The sequence below is a fragment of the Myotis nattereri genome, assembly GCF_964212035.1.
Source record: "Myotis nattereri genome assembly, chromosome: 6".
Taxonomy (NCBI): domain Eukaryota; kingdom Metazoa; phylum Chordata; class Mammalia; order Chiroptera; family Vespertilionidae; genus Myotis; species Myotis nattereri.
In genome coordinates this window covers 62,785,284-62,802,025 of record NC_138081.1, presented here as the reverse complement: position 1 = coordinate 62,802,025, position 16,742 = coordinate 62,785,284, and the positions used below count along the sequence as shown (strand labels likewise).

Below are 16,742 nucleotides of genomic sequence, written 5' to 3'. Positions count from 1 at the left end.
ATATTTATTTTATATATTTAAATGCCATTTAACAAAGAAAAATCAACCAAAAAAATGAGTTTGCGTGTCACACGGGTGTCATAGGTTCGCCATCACTGGTCTACAGTGTGACCGTGACTGACCATTGGCCCCAATCACTGCCTCTACAAGAAAAAAAGGCAGAGCCATCCAAGTGCCAAGCTTTATTGGTCCTCAGCCCTGTTCCCCTCCTGATGACCCAGGGCCAAGGCTGGCTGAGACTCCAGACCCAGGTCCTGGGCCTCCCGTGCCCTTCCCAGCACATGCTGGAGCTCAGCCCGGGCCTTACATAAGCCCTTGGCCTCCTGCATGTGGAAGGTGTAGACTGCACCTGCCCCCAGCAGCAGTCCTACACTGGGGGTCCACAGCAGTAGGGCAACTTCCCTGACCCCGCCTCCAGCTGCCAGGCTACACAGCACTGCCAAGAGAAGCAGCCCCAGACCAACCACGTAGCCAGCACAGGTGGCCCACCGACGAGCTTGAGCCACAGCCTGATCCAGCTCTGTCAAAGCCTCCCTGAGCACGGTGACCAATGGTGAATTCTCTGCTGGTCCTAGAACAGGGCAGGGCAGTGGGGCAGAAGAGAGGGTCAGCGTGGAAGGGCTGCCCTGTGGTGGGGAGGGACCAAAGGGAAGGGTGGGGTGGCTCACCATGGGTAGAGCTCGGGTCGTGCTGGGGTGGGCTGTGTCTCACACACAGAGTAGCCATCAGGGCCTCATGATCAGAGAGTGGGGAGCCACTGTGAGGGTCAAGGCCTGTGGTAGTTTTGAGAGTCTTACAGGAGATGTAGAACCCAGAAACTGCCTGGGAAAAGTAAAGGCCAGAGAGGGAACATTGCTTTCCCAGAGAACCAGCTCCTGGCTATCCCATTCTCCAGTCATCAGTGAACTAAGACTAGACTAGACTGGACACAGGAACCACACAGGTTGGTGAGAGAAGAGACATGGTGGGTGAAGACACAGTGTGGGGCGAGGCCTGACCTTGTAAAGCACATAGTCGATGCGGATGCCACAGGGAAATGGCTGCAGTTCCTTCTGGTTGACGTAGCAGTTGTCGGGTACCATGGTACAACCTTCTTCAGAGCCCTAGGTGAATAGTTGGCTTGTGCCAGGATGCAGGGGAAGAGGGAAAGAAGCTGGGCCTCCAGGTGGGGAAATAATCAGGCAAGTCCCTCACCTTGAAGTCCCGGGTCTCAAGGTAGGCATCACGCAGCCCTGTCCACTCCTTCAGGAGGCGGCAGCCCAGGTCCTTTGGGTGCAAGTTGAGGTCCCCACACAATAGAACCACGTCAGCCTTCTTGGATGTATGGCTGGGGAAACCGGGTGAGTAAGGCCAAGAATTCTTCCCTCGCCAGCCTCTGTCCTATGAGTGAGGCCTTGGCCACCCCTCAGCCCCTGACCCCATCCCACTTCCCTTGTCAAGCCCAGGCTCACACACTGGATGAAATGGGCCAGTTCCCAAGCTTGGACCACACGATGTGCTAGGTAGATGTCCTTCTGTCGATTGTACTCTGCGTGGAGCTGAGCAAGATAGACGAGATTACAGCAGATGCGACTGAGGGTCCCAAGGGAAGGTCTGCATTAAGCCTGTGTCTATCACTTGGCACGGTGCTCGGTAAAAGCGGGTGAACCTTGCCTACTGACTTTAGGAGAGCCTGCCCTCACGCCGCACCCCCATGCGGTCCAGCTAGAGGAACCCTGTCTCTCCCTTCCAGGACCAGGCTGCCTGTCCCAGCCCCCAGCACTGCCCGCCCGCTTCACTCACATGGGTCACGTAGGCATTGAGGACCAGTCCACTTAGATGGAGCACCAGCAGCCCGACAGCCTTCCCGCAGAACCAGTCACCATGATGGATCTGCAGGCAGGAGGGGGCAGGAACTCAGGGCTGCTACCCTCTTCCTGCCCATCCCTGCAGGCCTAGGAAGCTGCCTCCTTTAGGGTGTTAGTGAGGGGTCGGGAAGGGGGGGTGGAAGAGGTCAGGCATACCATGTAAGGGTAGCCATTGAGAGTGTAGACATGCTGGGTGAATTCCTGGATTGGGTGTTTGGAGAAGACACAGAGGCCACTGCCAATGATGCCACTGAAAGACAAGTCCTGATTAATAACAGCCAGAAAAGCAGGAAGAGAAAGAACCAGTCCTCTTCCCTTCCCTTGTCTCAGCACTTATCAGCTACTTCTTTCTGTCTCCTGCTGGGGCCAGCCCAGAACACAGCTCAAAGCCACAGCCTTTGTGGGATGAATGATAAGGTGACAGGATGATAAGGTGACCCGATGATAAGGCCGAAGGTGAGCTGAAGAGCTAGGATCTTCCTGGTTCCACCCTCTCCCGCTCCCACACCGACAAAAGTTGCTGGGGAAGAGGGGGGCGGGGGCAGGCCGGACAGGGTCGGGATGGCAGGGCCCAGAGCCTCCGGTGTCCAGGCCAGTAGGCTGCTCACCTCCTGAAGTAGTGTGCAGATGGGTAGGTGGGCAACAGCTTCTGCCTCAGGTACTGGAAGTCCTGCTCACTCCACACCTGGGGGGCGGGGGCAGAGACAGTCCGCCTGGCTCTTCCCTCGGGGAAAGTGCAGCCACCGCTCCTCCCACCGGGCTCCCCCCAGCCCACCTCCTGCAGCAGCGCCAGGTCGAAGCTCTCCAAGTTCAGAAAGTCCCCCAGGCGCTTCATTCGGTCCGCTCGGTGCTTGCTCAGGTAGGGGATGGCCCTAAGGACGGAAGGGCCGGGGGGGGGGGGGTGGCTGCTGGGGTGCTCGGCCCTCCGACCCACTAGCGGGGCCAGGTGTGGGTTTTGGAGGTGCGGGTTCCCCCAGCCCCGGGATGGGAGGACGGGATGTGAGGATGGCCTCCTCCTTCTGCGGCCCCAGATCGCACCCCGCGGAAGCACTCACCAGCAGTTGAGGTTAAAAACCCTCAGTCTCATGGAGAAGTTGGGCTTCATGGCGGGACGCGCTAAGGACAAGTGACAGATCGGCTTCCTCCGCGGCGGGCGCGGTCGGACCCGAGCGGGCGGGCGGCGCCTCCTCCCGGGGCGGCGCGCACAGGTGGTCAGCCCCGCCCCCGCGCTCCCAGGAAGGCCGGGGCCCGAAGCCGCGCTTGGCTCCTAAGCCCCCCGCCGCTCCGGCCCGGGGCCCCCTCGCGATCCGAGACAGACGCCCGCGTTACCAGGGCAACCGGGCTGCTGGCCCCAGCTGGCTGCCCCCCGAGCTGGAAAGGCGATCTGTGGCGAAGCCCGGGAGCGTACCGGAGCGAGGCCCGCGCGCGGGGGGACGCGGACGGGCGGCGAGCCGGGCTGAGGCACGAGGGGCGCGGGGCTCCCGGTTCCTCTTCCCCGAAGCTGTCCTGGGCCTCGGCGGCCCGCGCGCCCTCGCCCGCCCCCCACCCGGCACCCCAGCAACAGGCAAACCAGCCGGGCCGCCGCCGCCGCCGCCGCCCGCCCTTGGCCCCGCCCCCTCCCTCCCCCCCCTGCGGACGTGGGGGCGGGGCCGCGCGGTTGCCCGGGCGACACGCAGTGTTTGTGCTCGGAGCCGGGCGCGAGCGCGGGGATGGCGGGCCAGTGCCGTTCGCCGTCGCCGCCCGAGCGGCCGCTGCAGGTGAAGGTGGTGGGGGTCTTCAAGAGCTCCAGCTTCCAGATTGCGAAGAGCACCGCAGAGGTAACGGCGAAGCAGCCACGAGTGCGGCGGCCCTCCCGCGTCCTCGCCTCGCCTCGGCCTCGTGGAGGCCGACGGGGGCGGGGGTCGATGTTCCGGAAGGCGGCGTCCCGGCTGAGCGGCGCCGGTCTGATTGGACCTGAGCGTGCAGGGGAAATGTGCGGGTTCTGGGGGGCGGGCATTCCACTTCGAGAAGGGCTACCTTTAAAGGGCCTTCCGAGCGAAGGAAGCCTTCAGAACCTTGCGGGGCACAAAGGTAATTCCTCCCCTCTGCGTAGCCACACATTGTGTTCCACATTAACTTTTAACTGAAATTACAGATTTTAAAAATTCACGAAAAAATGTTTAGGAAAAAGCTACCAAATAATTAGCTGTTTTTTATTTTTTACAAACTCCCACTCCAAGTGATTTTTGAAAACCATTTGGGAAGTTTATTTTATTATTATTTAAAATTTCTATAGCAGTCACTACATTCCAATCGAAGTAGGTGCTTAAGGGGATTTCTTCATAAATGACCAACCATCAGGTGCTTTGGAGAATACAGATAATTATTTGTAAACACACAGAATGATCTAGATGGAAAAACACTTTAATTGGAATGATGTGGCCAGGTCAGTGATGTTGCAACGCACCTATAACCCTAATGCCCGGGAACTGTAGAATGCAGCATGTCTTTGGGGTTTGCTCCAGAACTGATGCTTTAAAATTACGCCACGCTTCTCTCCTTCCCACTCGACTCTAGGACAATACCTTATTCATGTTTCTATCTTCCAAAGTACTCAGCTGGATACTTGACACAAAATGTTCCCAAACAGAAAAAAATCTCAGATTGCTATCTTGCCTAGTCCAAGTCCACAGAGTTAAAGAAAAGTTTGTAATTACATCAAGTCAGGAATTAGTAACTAATTTGTGAAGTAGGTAAAGTTTACATCAAAATGACGAGAATAAGTGATCAGAAGGCTGTGGAAACAATATATGGATCATCAAAACAAGTAGGAATTGTTTGTGTTAGTTGGGCTGATGGGATCAACCTAGTTTTATGGCCTAAATTGTAATTCATGTGTTTGAGGAATTTTATCCCTTTGTTTTTCTCAGCAACTTTTATGAAAGCACGTGTTTTCTGTGCCTGCTCCACACTGTAGATAAGGTGTGGGCAGTGTTTTTGTGTAAAGTCCAAATATTAGATTATTAGGCCTTCGGGCCCATAGATTCTCGATGGCTACTCCCCAGCTCTGTCCTTGTGGTGCAAAAGCACCCACAGACAATATGTAAATGAGTAGTGGTTTTCCAATAAAACTATTGTGCACACCACAATTTGAATTGCATATAATTTCACATGACATGAGATATGATTCCTCTTTTGATTTTTTGATTTGGTCTGCTGTAGAGCACACACTAAGTCAAGAAAACAGTGCCGTTATTATGTTAGTAATGATCATTTCCCTTTCGTAAGCTTTGCCTACTGTAGCTCTATTTGAATATGAAGACATCAATGTAAATTCAGTTAGTTCTATCTCAGTAAAGGATCTGTGAAAATAAGTCCAATGTGATAATTTGTGAGCAATCCCAGATGCCTGAGTAACTGACAAAGATTCAGATTTCTAAAGAGTAAGTATTACATAATATACTAATTTGGACGAAGTCCATTTTAGAACAAACACTGAATTATGAAGAAAGTGTGATTAAGTATGCTTAATTTGAAATCTGTTGGGCTTATTAGTTATTCCAGGTGGTCCCTCAGTTCAAGACAGTCATCCTGCACAATTGCCTCAGACTCCGCAGAGCCCGGAATTGAGAAAAAAGCACACATCATCTGTTGGTTGGGGACAGTAGTCTAGGAAGGAAATGGAAACCAAGATGGCGGCATAGGGGAAATGGCCAGATTGCTCTTGCCCTCTTCTGCTATCCCTAGTCCCAAGGCAAGACGCACTCACATCCTGTCTGTCTACCCTTGAAACGTGCCAGATCAGTGTCCTGTTAGACTATGATGGGAGAGGCCGGCTGTCACTGCTCCCTGTTGGCCCATCTGTTCCTCAGACCCACTCAGAAAGGTGAGGCCTAATTGTTGTTGCCTCAACTACCTTCTCTTGCTTTAGGAGGAGGCAAAGTATGACAGATTAGGAGTTAAAACTTTTTATTTTATTTTATTTTTTATTTATTTTATTTATTTATTTTTTAAATATATTTTATTGATTTTTTACAGAGAGGAAGGGAGAGGGATAGAGAGTTAGAAACATCGATCAGCTGCCTCCTGCACACTCCCTACCGGGGATATGCCCGCAACCAAGGCACATGCCCCTGACCGGAACCGAACCCGGGACCCCTCAGTCCGCAGGCCGACGCTCTATCCACTGAGCCAAACCAGTTAGGGCTAAAAACTTTTTATTTTTGACAGGGATTGTTAACTAGTAAGAAAATTTTCTCTGAATCGTAAAGACAAAATAATATAGGTTAAACTAAAACATGCTCAATATCTAAACCTAAACATATTTAGTATTTACTTTTCTTTTTCGTAAGAGGTATAACCCCAACAATATCCTTTTGGTCATTCTCCATATATCAGTGAATTAAAGCAATAATTAAATAACAATTAAATAAATAAGCATCTATTTATTTTAGTTAAAAGTATCCATAGATCCACTGAGGGTTCGTAAGAGTTTAATTTAGGAAAACTGGTACTAAACGAACGTGGCAGATCACAAAACTGTTGGCACAAACTTGTTCATTTGTTCATTTGTTTATTCAGTTGCTATAGGTGAATGATCCACTCTATGCCAGATGTTGAGGCCAGTGGAAATATAGGAAAATTAAGACATAGTCTTTGTCCTCAAAGAAACAAATAAGACCAGTATGGACTGGGGAGTGACTTAATGGAAGTAAACACAGGGTTCTGGGTGGCTGGCAAGGGGCATCTAACTAGACTACAGCTTGGATATGCGTGGTATAAAATATCTTGGAGACCTCATAAAAATTGGGGGAAATTATTACTACTTTAAAAAAAGCTTACTATCGCTTCTTGGCCCTTTGGCTAAGATCAAGTGTAAAAAAGCTTACTCTAAACTAATTGTTCTATTTTGAAACCTAGTGTCTGAAGAGCAATTTTCCATCCAAATTTGATGATCCTATAATGGTTCCTCTTCAAGAATTTGCATGGCATCAATATCTACAGAAGAAGAAAAGGGTAAAGGATATTCGGGGTGGGGGAAATGAGCAGAGTTTTCCCTGAGGTATTTTTATGCATTGTTTTGGAAAAACTGAGGTAGTAATTTTAGTGCAACTAACTTTCATTTCTCTAAATCATGCACTTTTCCTAAATCATTTCATTCATTTACTAGGCTGATTTTAAGAAAAAGTAAAATATTTACAGGATTTTCTTTAGGAAGGCATGTGATAAAGGTAAGTTTTAAACTCTCAATGCTGCTATTTACCCCTCTTTCCCTGTGTATCTCTCACTCACACTTCCTCTGACACCCTGATGCTCAGGTGTTACGGCCTGGCACGCGTCTCTCTGGAAGGTTTTGGTTTTGGGTCACAGATATAATGAGGGGCTTGTGTTGCCTGGGGGAACTCTGATGACAGGCACCAGGTTCCCACAGGGTCGCCTTGTGCTAACTGAAGTTTCCTTCTCCGCCTCTCCTCCCCAACAGTACGCTTGGTGAATCCCAGGGCTAGCAGAGAGGGCAGATAGGTTTTCTCTTGGGTGCCAACCCCGATAAGTTGTAGTGCTGCCTGGAGGATGTGATGTGGATTCTAAGGTGGCATCCTAGCTCAGCAATGTCTCATTTTGCGCAGTGGTGGGGGCTGGAATGGTGTATACGCCTTGCTTGACACCCCTGGCCCAGTCCCGTAGAGACTCCCAGTCCTGGTTTCCCTGCCCCACCCGATCTGGCCAGTGGCTGATGAAATCCCATGCCCCCTGACCGGATCAGTTTCGATTGTTCTGTGCTTGATTGCACAAGAAAGTCCTGTGACCCTGTGATTATCATGCAGATAGTGTTGCTTTACCGGACACCACTTCACTCTCCAGTCACAGGAATGGTACAGAACTGAGTCAAGAATACCACTCGTGAAGTCCCATGCCATTTTCATAGCCATAATACCTTTCATTGGCATTCAAATAGAATCATAGCAAACACTTACAAATGGTGCTTATTATATGCCAGACACTATTCTAATAGCTTCTACATATATGAACTCTAATCCTGACACCAACCAGGGTGGCCGATGGCCCTGGTTTACCTGGGATGAAGGAGTTTCCTGGGATACAGAAATTTTAATGCCAAAGCTGGGTCAGTCCTGGGCAAACCAGGACTGTTGGGCACCCTAACATAAAACAATGTTTTTCTTTTTTAAAAATATTTTTTTATTAATTTCAGAGAGGAAGGAAGAGAGAGATAGAAACATCAATGATGAGAGAGAATCATTGATTGGCTGCCTCCTGCACACTCCCCACTGGGGATTGAGCCCGCAGCCTGGGCATGTGCCCTTGACCGGAATTGAACCTGGGACCCTTTAGTCCGCAGGTCGATACTCTATCCATTGAGCCAAACCGGCTAGGGCAAACAGTGTTTTTCTTAATTTTTATCGTCAGACTTACTATACTGTGTACCAACCAGCATCACGCTCTGCACCTCCAGGAACCATGATGTTGGGTTTTACTTGCACCTGCTCCTCTGATGTTTTCCCACTATACTCTTTAAAGAATATCTTCTTGCCCTTTTCAGCCTGGGTTGTTGACCTTGAAATGTTTTGTGTTCTCCTCCTCCTGCGTTTCTCATGCGGTCTGAATGAGGCTTTTAGATAATCATTGCTGCTGCTTTCCTGTTCTTTATTCCTTATTCTTCCTTTCTTCCTTCGCTAACCCTCCTCTCCTGGATAATTATCACTTTACCCTTCTCTTCCCTTTCAGGCCAGTATTTTGTCCTTCATGTAAGTGTTGTGTCACGTGTCAGCTGTAGTGCTTCTTAGCACATTGGCGGTTAGGTCCAGGCTGGCCTGGGTCTTCAGCAGAATGTGTTGCACGCCCGAGGGATGGCTTCAGGGCTCTTAAATGCCTTTCTCTCTGCAGAAAGGCAGTGTCATACACCTAGTGCTGAAAGCCCCAGAAACCAGCAGGTTCCGTCGCTGTCCTGAGGCAGGCGAGGACTCCTCATGTACAGAAGACAGAGTTGAGGCGTTATGTCTTCAGCCTCTGAGTAAAGTGTATCTCCTACTGTATGTCTCCCGTGAAGCGAACTAAAATATCCACAGTTAAACTTTTTCTCCCCTTTTCCAAGTTTTGTGTCCTGTGAAATGTGATAACATTGGTCGAGTTAAGCAGTCTGGGAAATATTGACCTGTAAGCTCTATCAGTGATTTACAGTTCAGCATGAACAAGTGTATTGTCTTTTTTTTCAAAAATATATTTTTATCGATTTCAGAGAGGAAGGGAGAGGGGGAGAAACATCAATGATGAGAGAGAATCATTGATTGGCTGCCTCCTGCACACCCCACATTGGGGATCAAGCCCAAAACCTGGGCATGTCCCTGGCCAGGAATTGAACAGTGACCTTCTGGTTCATAGGTTGATGCTCAACCACTGAGCCAAGCTGGCTGGACTCTATTCTCTTTCTTGAACAGGTTTTGATAAGGGCATGGGAAGTGACAGCTGAGTAAGAAATCTCTAGAGGAGCTGAAATGGAACGAGTTAGCAAACTGAAGGCAGGCTGTTCCCTAAACCAGCATTTCTCCAAGTGCGGTCTCCAGACCAGCTGCATTGGCATCTCCTGGGATGTTCTTAGGAATGAAAATTCTCAGGCCCCACCCCAGAATCAGAAACTCAGGTGGGGCTTTGGGAATTTGTAATTTTGATTGCCCGCTAAAATTAGAGAACAGCTGTCCCAAATTAGACATGGTTCTGACATGTGACATAACACTGGGAATAATAAACCAGAATCCTCGGAGGGGACACAACTGGGATTAGGAGGTTGATTGGCAGTGTCGTGTGGATGAAAACGCACTTAGCACTTAAAAGTGCTGATGCAGGTGAGTCCCCTTCCTCCCTTCCCCTCAGGTGCCCAGAAGGTCCTGTTGGCCCTCACCCTGACCCCACCTCCATGAATAAAGCATTCTTTCCATGCTTTGCACTGAAAACCGTGTCTTAGAACCCCTGACCTTCCCATGTATGCACACTCCATGTATGCACACAGTCAGATGTGCTTCAGAAATGACACTACAGCCCTGGCCGGCGTGGTTCAATGGTTGGAGCATCGGCTGAAGGGTCTCGGATTTCATTCCAAGTTAAGGGCTCCTGACAGGGTTACAGGCTCACACCTGGGTTGTGGGTTTGCTCCCCACTCCCATCGTGGCATATGTGGTCAGTGTTGCCCCCTCCTCCCTTCCATTCTCTGAAAAGCACTGGAAAAAATATCCTCAGGTGAGAATTAACCAAAAATTAAAAAAATGACACCACAGATTGCCTTTCGTTTCAAGTTACTGTAACAAGTTTGCTACACACAGATTTTTATTACCAGGTCACCATCTATTTTCTATGATTATATCATTTAAGATTATTTTTAGGTCATTCTTTGCTTTAAGTGATGTCAGAGTCTTGAGCAATGTTCTTAAATTCTTGCTGAGAGCAAAATTCTGAGAGGTGGCAAAAAATATATATTTTAGAGATTTAGACCTAGAGCTGAATTCAAGATCTGGCTTGTGGATTTAGCATGTGCTTATTGCTGTTGTTTTCTTTCTTTGTTACATTTTTTTTTCCTTTACAGGAACTTAAGAATGAAGTCTGGGAATATTCTTCCAATGTCATGTGTTTTATTAATGATCTGCTGCTGGGTGATGCACTTGAACTTCAGAAATGGGCCCACAAGGTGTGGAATATGATTGACTTTAAGCCTCCTGCACTTTATGAGGCACTTACTATGGATTTTTCTACTAAATTCTTAAGCGACACCAAGGCAAGTTACACTGACTTTTAAAGAAAAATAGTGGAATCTTTGATGATTTATGTTGACTCAGCATTAATTACTGATATCCTAATGAAGGGAATATAAAAGAGTAGGAAACCAGGTTTGCAAAGGATTATAATGTGGTAGGGTTTGGCAGCCAGGAGTATCTCCATTCAGACATTCCCACTCCCCTTAGAGCAGCGGTTCGCAACCTGTGGGTTGCGACCACCGGAAAACACATATAGCATATCAGATATTTACATTACGATTCATAACAGTAGCAGAATTACAGTTATGAAGTAGCAACGAAAATAATTTTATGGTTGGGGGTCACCACAACATGAGGGACTGTGTTAAAGGGTCGCGGCATTAGGAAGGTTGAGAACCACTGCTAGAGGTTTATAGACATTATCATTTGTGTTAAAATATAAAGACTCTCCCTCAAAGAAGGTCAAACCTATCACTCACTCACCTTCAGTGTGGGATATTTTAATTAGTACTAACACCTAAGTGACAGTTACTGCACCAGGAGAATGGGAAGTTTGGGAAGGAAGGTGACATTTTAAAGCATGACACACAGTTGGTGAGAGCAGGATGCCATGTCACTGGGGTTTCTACGGCAGAGGACAGTCATGAAGTCTGAGGTCCAGAGAGTGAGGGACAGACGTCAGGATTGGATGACAATAGAGATAAAAGTACTCTGTAATTTTGCTCACAAAGTTTGTAGCAACAACTATACCACATGTTGAAGATTACTACATGCTCCTGGTGGCCTGGGCCTACAGAAAGATCCAGTGCCTTTCTGAGCTGTGCAAGGGCAAAGACCAGTATCTTGCATCCCTGTTTAACCACTGCATGGAACGGAATTTGAAACATAGTAGGTGGTCCATGAATGTTTGGTTGAATAAACAATGCACTTGGAAAATGTAGAAACTACGGGGTGCAAGGCGGCACTTAATGTGCAAAGCAGTACATGGGGTGCTCTGGGAATAACTGGGATGGCAAGGAGACCAGAAGTACTGGGGAAACGCGGCTGGAAGAAAGAGAGTATCTGTCACGATTCTCGATGTCATCTGTACTAAGCTACTCTGATTAATTTAGATTAAGGAGAAAGGGTATGTATTTAAGGGATATTGGTAACCTCACAAGTGACAGGTAAGCTGAGAACCTGCTTTGGAAAGCAGGTAGGGACCAAAGGAAGCCTGACCACAGGAGAAAATGGCCAGAGTCACCCTCCCAGGAATATGCAGCCAAGGACTGCCATGGGTGCCCGCTGGCCTGGGTTCAAATTGTCACCTTCCCTAAGAATAACTTCTCGCTGCCCTTGTGTCTTTGCGCAGGCAGGAGCACCTACCTAACTAGTGGAGCCCAGGTCATATCCCTGCACCCAGGCTCTCACAGGATGGGAAGAGGGAGAATCTGGCCCCTTCAGGGTTTGTGGAGGGTGGCTGGGCCCTGTGGGGAATTCCCCAAATAGGAAAGGTCTTTAGCTGTTAAATAGGAAGAAAAAAACAAAAAACCAACGGATCCATGGAAGAAAAGTTGAACTTACCATCCATTCTGAATCAAGAAGGAACTTTTCATAAAGAGTATGACACAGTCCTTTGCTTTTCTGGAAAAACTTTTAGGGCTGTGCAGAAACAGGCCTGGTGGCAGGGCAGCCTTCTGGAAAGCTGCTATAGCAGCACGGGCTAGAGGTAAAAACAGTTTCCATTAACTAGTGGCACTGAGGGGAGGGGACCTACGTTCCAGAGAAGATCCTTAGGTTTTTGTGTTTTTTTCCCCCCCAAATGATAGATTTTTCTTGCTGAGTAAAACCCAGGGACTTGTTTACCTTTGGGTTGGATTGATGTGCTACATAATTATATTTGTGTGTTTGGCTGCTAGGTGACATTATCTTGTATTGCCTTCCTTTTACTCTCTTTTCATTAGAATTTGCACAATTACCTGCTCTTGACAACCCCAGAAAAATAAGATATTATTGCACAGGGAATCATGATTTTCAGTAGATCCTTCTTTTTCCTCTAAGCCTGTGAAGTTGACTATCTTATGCCTCTTATTCTATTTTTTTAATTTGTTTTATTTTTATGCCTCTTAATCTAAAGTGAATTAAGAAGTTGTAGTACAGAAGCTGAGAGGCACAAATCCTATGTAATAAAGAGCTAATATGCTAATTAGACCGAACAGCGGAATGACCGTCCAGACGAACTTCTGGACAACGGTACGGACAAAGCCAGGCCTGTTAGGACCGAGACAGCCGCAGCCTTGCAGTTAAATCCCATTGGGTCTCTTGTTAATTTTAATTAGTAGGGATGCCGGAATACACATTATTTTAATCTTTCAATTAAAAAGATTATTTAAAAGACCAGTGTGGCTCAGCAGTTGAGCCTTGACCTATGAACCTAGAGGTATTGGTTCTATTCCCAGTCAGGGCATGTGCCCAGTTGCAGGCTCAACCCCCAGTGGGGGACATGCGGGAGGTGGTAGATCAATGATTCTCACATCATTGATGTTTCTCTTTCCCTCCCTTTCTTAAATCAATAATAAAAAAGGTTAAAGTGACATAAAATTAATGAGAGTGACGATTTCATTTATGTTTCCCAGATTCTTAAGAAATAGGGCACGGCAAATTACGTACATTTTAAATCAGGTGGCATTTTATGTATGAGAATGGTGTCTAATATTCAAAATGTGTTCCATTAGAGGTGCTCTGCTCCCTAAATGAATGCCACCGTGATGGAGACTAGTGCTTTCATGCTGGATGCCTTTCGGTAGGGCTAGACATCTCACAAATGTTAGTTGTCTCTACTGGAAAGGATGGCAATTGAAAGTGAGCTGGGAGCCTCTGGGAACGTGAGGACATGATTGCACAGCACCCCTCTCCCAATCCCTGGAATCACATCTCCTATGGATTTAGGGGCCTTATTTTCCCTCTCAGAGAGGCTGGCCTGGCTTTGGTTAGCTAAGCTGAGCTGCCTCTGAAAATCCAGAACACATGGTAACCAAATCCATGGCACTCACACTGGCTTTTTCCCCAAAATTACTCAGGAAAGAAAAGAAATACCAGTCTCTTTCTTTTCTCAAAGGGACTGACTGTCCTTTCTACAATTAGTTTGTGATGTAGTGGCTACCTAAGCCATGTCTTGGTTTTGTTGATGGGTTAATGTTGCTGAAAGGTTTTAAAAAGTGTGTTACTTAGGTTGTAAAGACTTGATGTAATAAAATGAAACAAAACTCCTTAAATGATTCTTTTAATTTTGTTGTTACATTCTCCACTGTGAATGCTATTAACATCTTATCAATAAAAACATTGTTTTGTCTTTGGTCATTTTTAAAATTTTCTTCCAAGATATTGACCTGCATTATCCTTTTCTCCTGAATTTTAATAGCATGATTTTGTGTTCTTGGATATTTCTATTGGTCTTCATCCAATTGGAAGATTGGTTTTTGAGGTAAGAGGTTTGGTTGTTGTTTGTTAGTAAGTTGGGGGGAGTGGAAATATGTAACTGTCAAAATGTTAAATATTTAATCTTTTAAATGTTTAATTTTATTTTGTAGCTATACTGTGAGACATGTCCCAAAACATGTAAAAATTTTCAGGTCTTGTGCACAGGAAAAGCAGGGTTTTCTCAAAGTGGCATCAAGCTACATTATGTCGGTTCAATTTTTCATCGAATAGTAAAGAATGCTTGGGTACAAGGAGGAGGTGAGTTTACAAACTTAATTGCAACATCAAATCAGAATGTCCAAATTTTACTTACTTTTGTAAAATGCATATAGGATTATATACATTTAATATCAGATGTTTGTGGGAACCCTAATCAGAGTACACCAGATGTTCAAGGCCAATTTGCCATATGCATGTACAAAAGCAAGGACACAGCAGTTTTACTGTATGTGCTGTGCAGGTGTACCTTTCTATAACGCAAACATTGATGTCACTATTTAGCAAGAAGCCTCTTTTGCCTAAGTTGGTGTAAAGATCCTAGAGGCCTGGTGCACGAATTTGTGCACCGGTGGAATTCCTTGGCCTGGCCTGCAGGGATCAGGCCAAAACCAGCTCTCCGACATCCCCAAGGGGTCCTGGATTGCAAGAGGGCAAGCCAGGCTGAGAGACTCCACCAGTACATGATCAGGCCGGGGAGGGACCGCAGGAGGGCTCCAGGGTGTGCCCGGCCCGTCTTGCCCAGTCCCAATTGGCTGGCCCTCAGCAGGAAGCTAACCTACTGGTCGGAGCGTCTGCCCCCTGGTGGTTAGTGCGCATCATAGCGGATGGTCAAACGGTCAGACGCTTAGCATATTAGGCCTTTATTACATAGGATGTTACTGACCAGCCAGTACATGGCTGCTTTGCACAGCTGCTTTGAAGAACTGCTTTGTCTGATGGCTCCTTAGCAGCAATGGCTACTAGGTCTGCAATAAAGTCTCTCTTATATGCCTATGACTTCTCATATCTTCTCCATCTAATACCCAGCATCTGGGGACCTGTACACCCCACAGTTGGCATGGTTGAGCAGAATCAAGGAGTAAGTGCTCCAACAATGTTGTATATATTTAAAGGATGTTTTTCATATGGCCAAATGATGAGTTCAGATATTCATACTCTTTAAAAATTCCCTAATTATTAAAATAAATCTAAAGTATGTTATCAGGAACATTCTAAAATAACAAGTCATATAAGAAAGTAGGAAAACATTTTTAATCAAAATGTATTTTTAAATGCTCACCTAAATAAATTAGAGTACTTAGAAAATACAAAGCTTTTAAGAAACATACTAAAGGTGGAAATTTGAAAATAGAATAAATGGAAAACAACTTATTTTTCACCAAAGATGTTACATTATTACAACTGAAAAGTAAGACCTAGAGCATTTGGGTTTCCTTTTTGGTTCTTTTCGGGTCAGTCCTTTGGCTTTACAGAGTAAGTGTCTGGTTAACAGCACAAAATTAAATTTGGGAAGCTTTGGGGAAATATCCCAGAGGGAGAAATTAGTCAGCAATCTATATATATAACAGCCTAAGTGACTGGTCAACCGGTAGCTATGACATGCAATGACCACCAGGGGGAAGATGCTCAACGCACAGGCATAGAAACATGGAACAGACTGATGAATCTCAGAGAGGAGGGGGGTGGGGGGAGGGGGAAAAGAGATTAACCAAAGATCTTATATGCATGCTAGAGGACTGGTGCACCGATTTGTGCACCGGTGGGGTCCCTCGGCCTGGCCTGTGGGGATTGGGCCGAAACTGGCAGTCCAACATCCCCGAGGGGTCCCGGATTGTGAGAGGGTGCAGTAAATATATATTTAAAAATATTTAAATCAAAATTTCACAGAGCGTCCTGTTCCGCTGCTTTTCTGTAGTGTTCACAAGGTTGGTGGCTTGCTTTCTGAGATTTCCTGGCTCTGTTCCCCTCCTTACCTTTGCTCTGGACTTTTCCTAGCCTTCAGTGTGATGGTCCACATTCAGCTCACTGTTGGTTCTTCTCTTTCTACTCTGTAGGGGCCCAGGGTTCTAGGCCCCACTTCTGTGGGTTCTAGGACTTTGGGTGTCCCTTCCTCTATTAAAACTATAAAGAATTAGCCCTGGCTGGTGTGCTCAATGGTTAGAGCATTGGCTTGTGCACTGAAGGGTCAGGGGTTTGATTCCAGGTCAAGGGCATGTGCCTGGGTTGCGATTTGCTCCCCGCCCTCTGTTTGGTCATGTGCTTGCAGAAGGCAGCCAGTGGATGTGTCTCTCACAACAGACTGATGAGAGAGTGCCCTCCCCCCCCTCCTGCTTTCTCTCTCCCCTCCTCCATCCCTCCCACTCTCTCTGAAAAGCAATGGAAAAAAATATCCTCAGGTGAGGATTAACAAAAATACTAAACAAGTAAAAAATTATATTTTACAGCTGCATTGATATTAAAAAATATATCTTTTACTTAAAAAAATCATTATATTACAAATGAACTCCATTTTCAAAATACCAGATAATGAGTTATCACTATAGGGTTCCAAGGAATGAAAATATGAACAATAATTCTTTTTTTTTTTTTTTTTTTTTTTTTTTCCTTTTTTTTTTTATTATTAGTTAAGGAATTACAAATGTGTCCTCATCCCCCCCTTTAACCCCCAACCTCCCCCCCACACACAAACTCGTGC

At 46.6% G+C, this 16,742-nt stretch overlaps 2 protein-coding genes across 3 annotated transcripts in view; one reads left to right on the top strand and one right to left on the bottom strand.

The window, feature by feature from the left end:
- Positions 1 to 167: 167 nt before the first annotated feature.
- Positions 168 to 3,436, bottom strand: SMPD2 (sphingomyelin phosphodiesterase 2). Of its 2 annotated transcripts, XM_081093865.1 has the most exons (11): positions 3,256 to 3,436; positions 2,903 to 2,963; positions 2,623 to 2,719; positions 2,456 to 2,532; positions 2,004 to 2,097; positions 1,783 to 1,872; positions 1,456 to 1,538; positions 1,195 to 1,327; positions 999 to 1,103; positions 669 to 822; positions 168 to 571 (listed from the first exon to the last, which is right to left on the bottom strand). In XM_081093865.1, exons 2-11 carry the CDS (start codon positions 2,950 to 2,952, stop codon positions 183 to 185), a joined length of 1,272 nt encoding a protein of 423 aa, XP_080949991.1. In that variant the 5' UTR covers positions 2,953 to 2,963; positions 3,256 to 3,436; the 3' UTR covers positions 168 to 182. The 2 variants fall into 2 exon arrangements, with proteins under 2 accessions (XP_080949991.1, XP_080949990.1); XM_081093864.1 differs by lacking the exon at positions 3,256 to 3,436 and having other exon boundaries at positions 2,903 to 3,102.
- Positions 3,437 to 3,556: 120 nt separating this feature from the next.
- Positions 3,557 to 16,742, top strand: part of PPIL6 (peptidylprolyl isomerase like 6) — a gene marked incomplete at its 5' end in the record, with an annotated part of 34,579 nt that continues 21,393 nt past the window's right edge. Inside the window, 5 exons of the mRNA XM_081093866.1 lie at positions 3,557 to 3,664; positions 6,747 to 6,842; positions 10,420 to 10,608; positions 13,989 to 14,051; positions 14,158 to 14,305. Of these exons, the coding sequence (XP_080949992.1) occupies positions 3,557 to 3,664; positions 6,747 to 6,842; positions 10,420 to 10,608; positions 13,989 to 14,051; positions 14,158 to 14,305 (604 nt within the window). The remainder of the gene's footprint in view (positions 3,665 to 6,746; positions 6,843 to 10,419; positions 10,609 to 13,988; positions 14,052 to 14,157; positions 14,306 to 16,742) is intronic.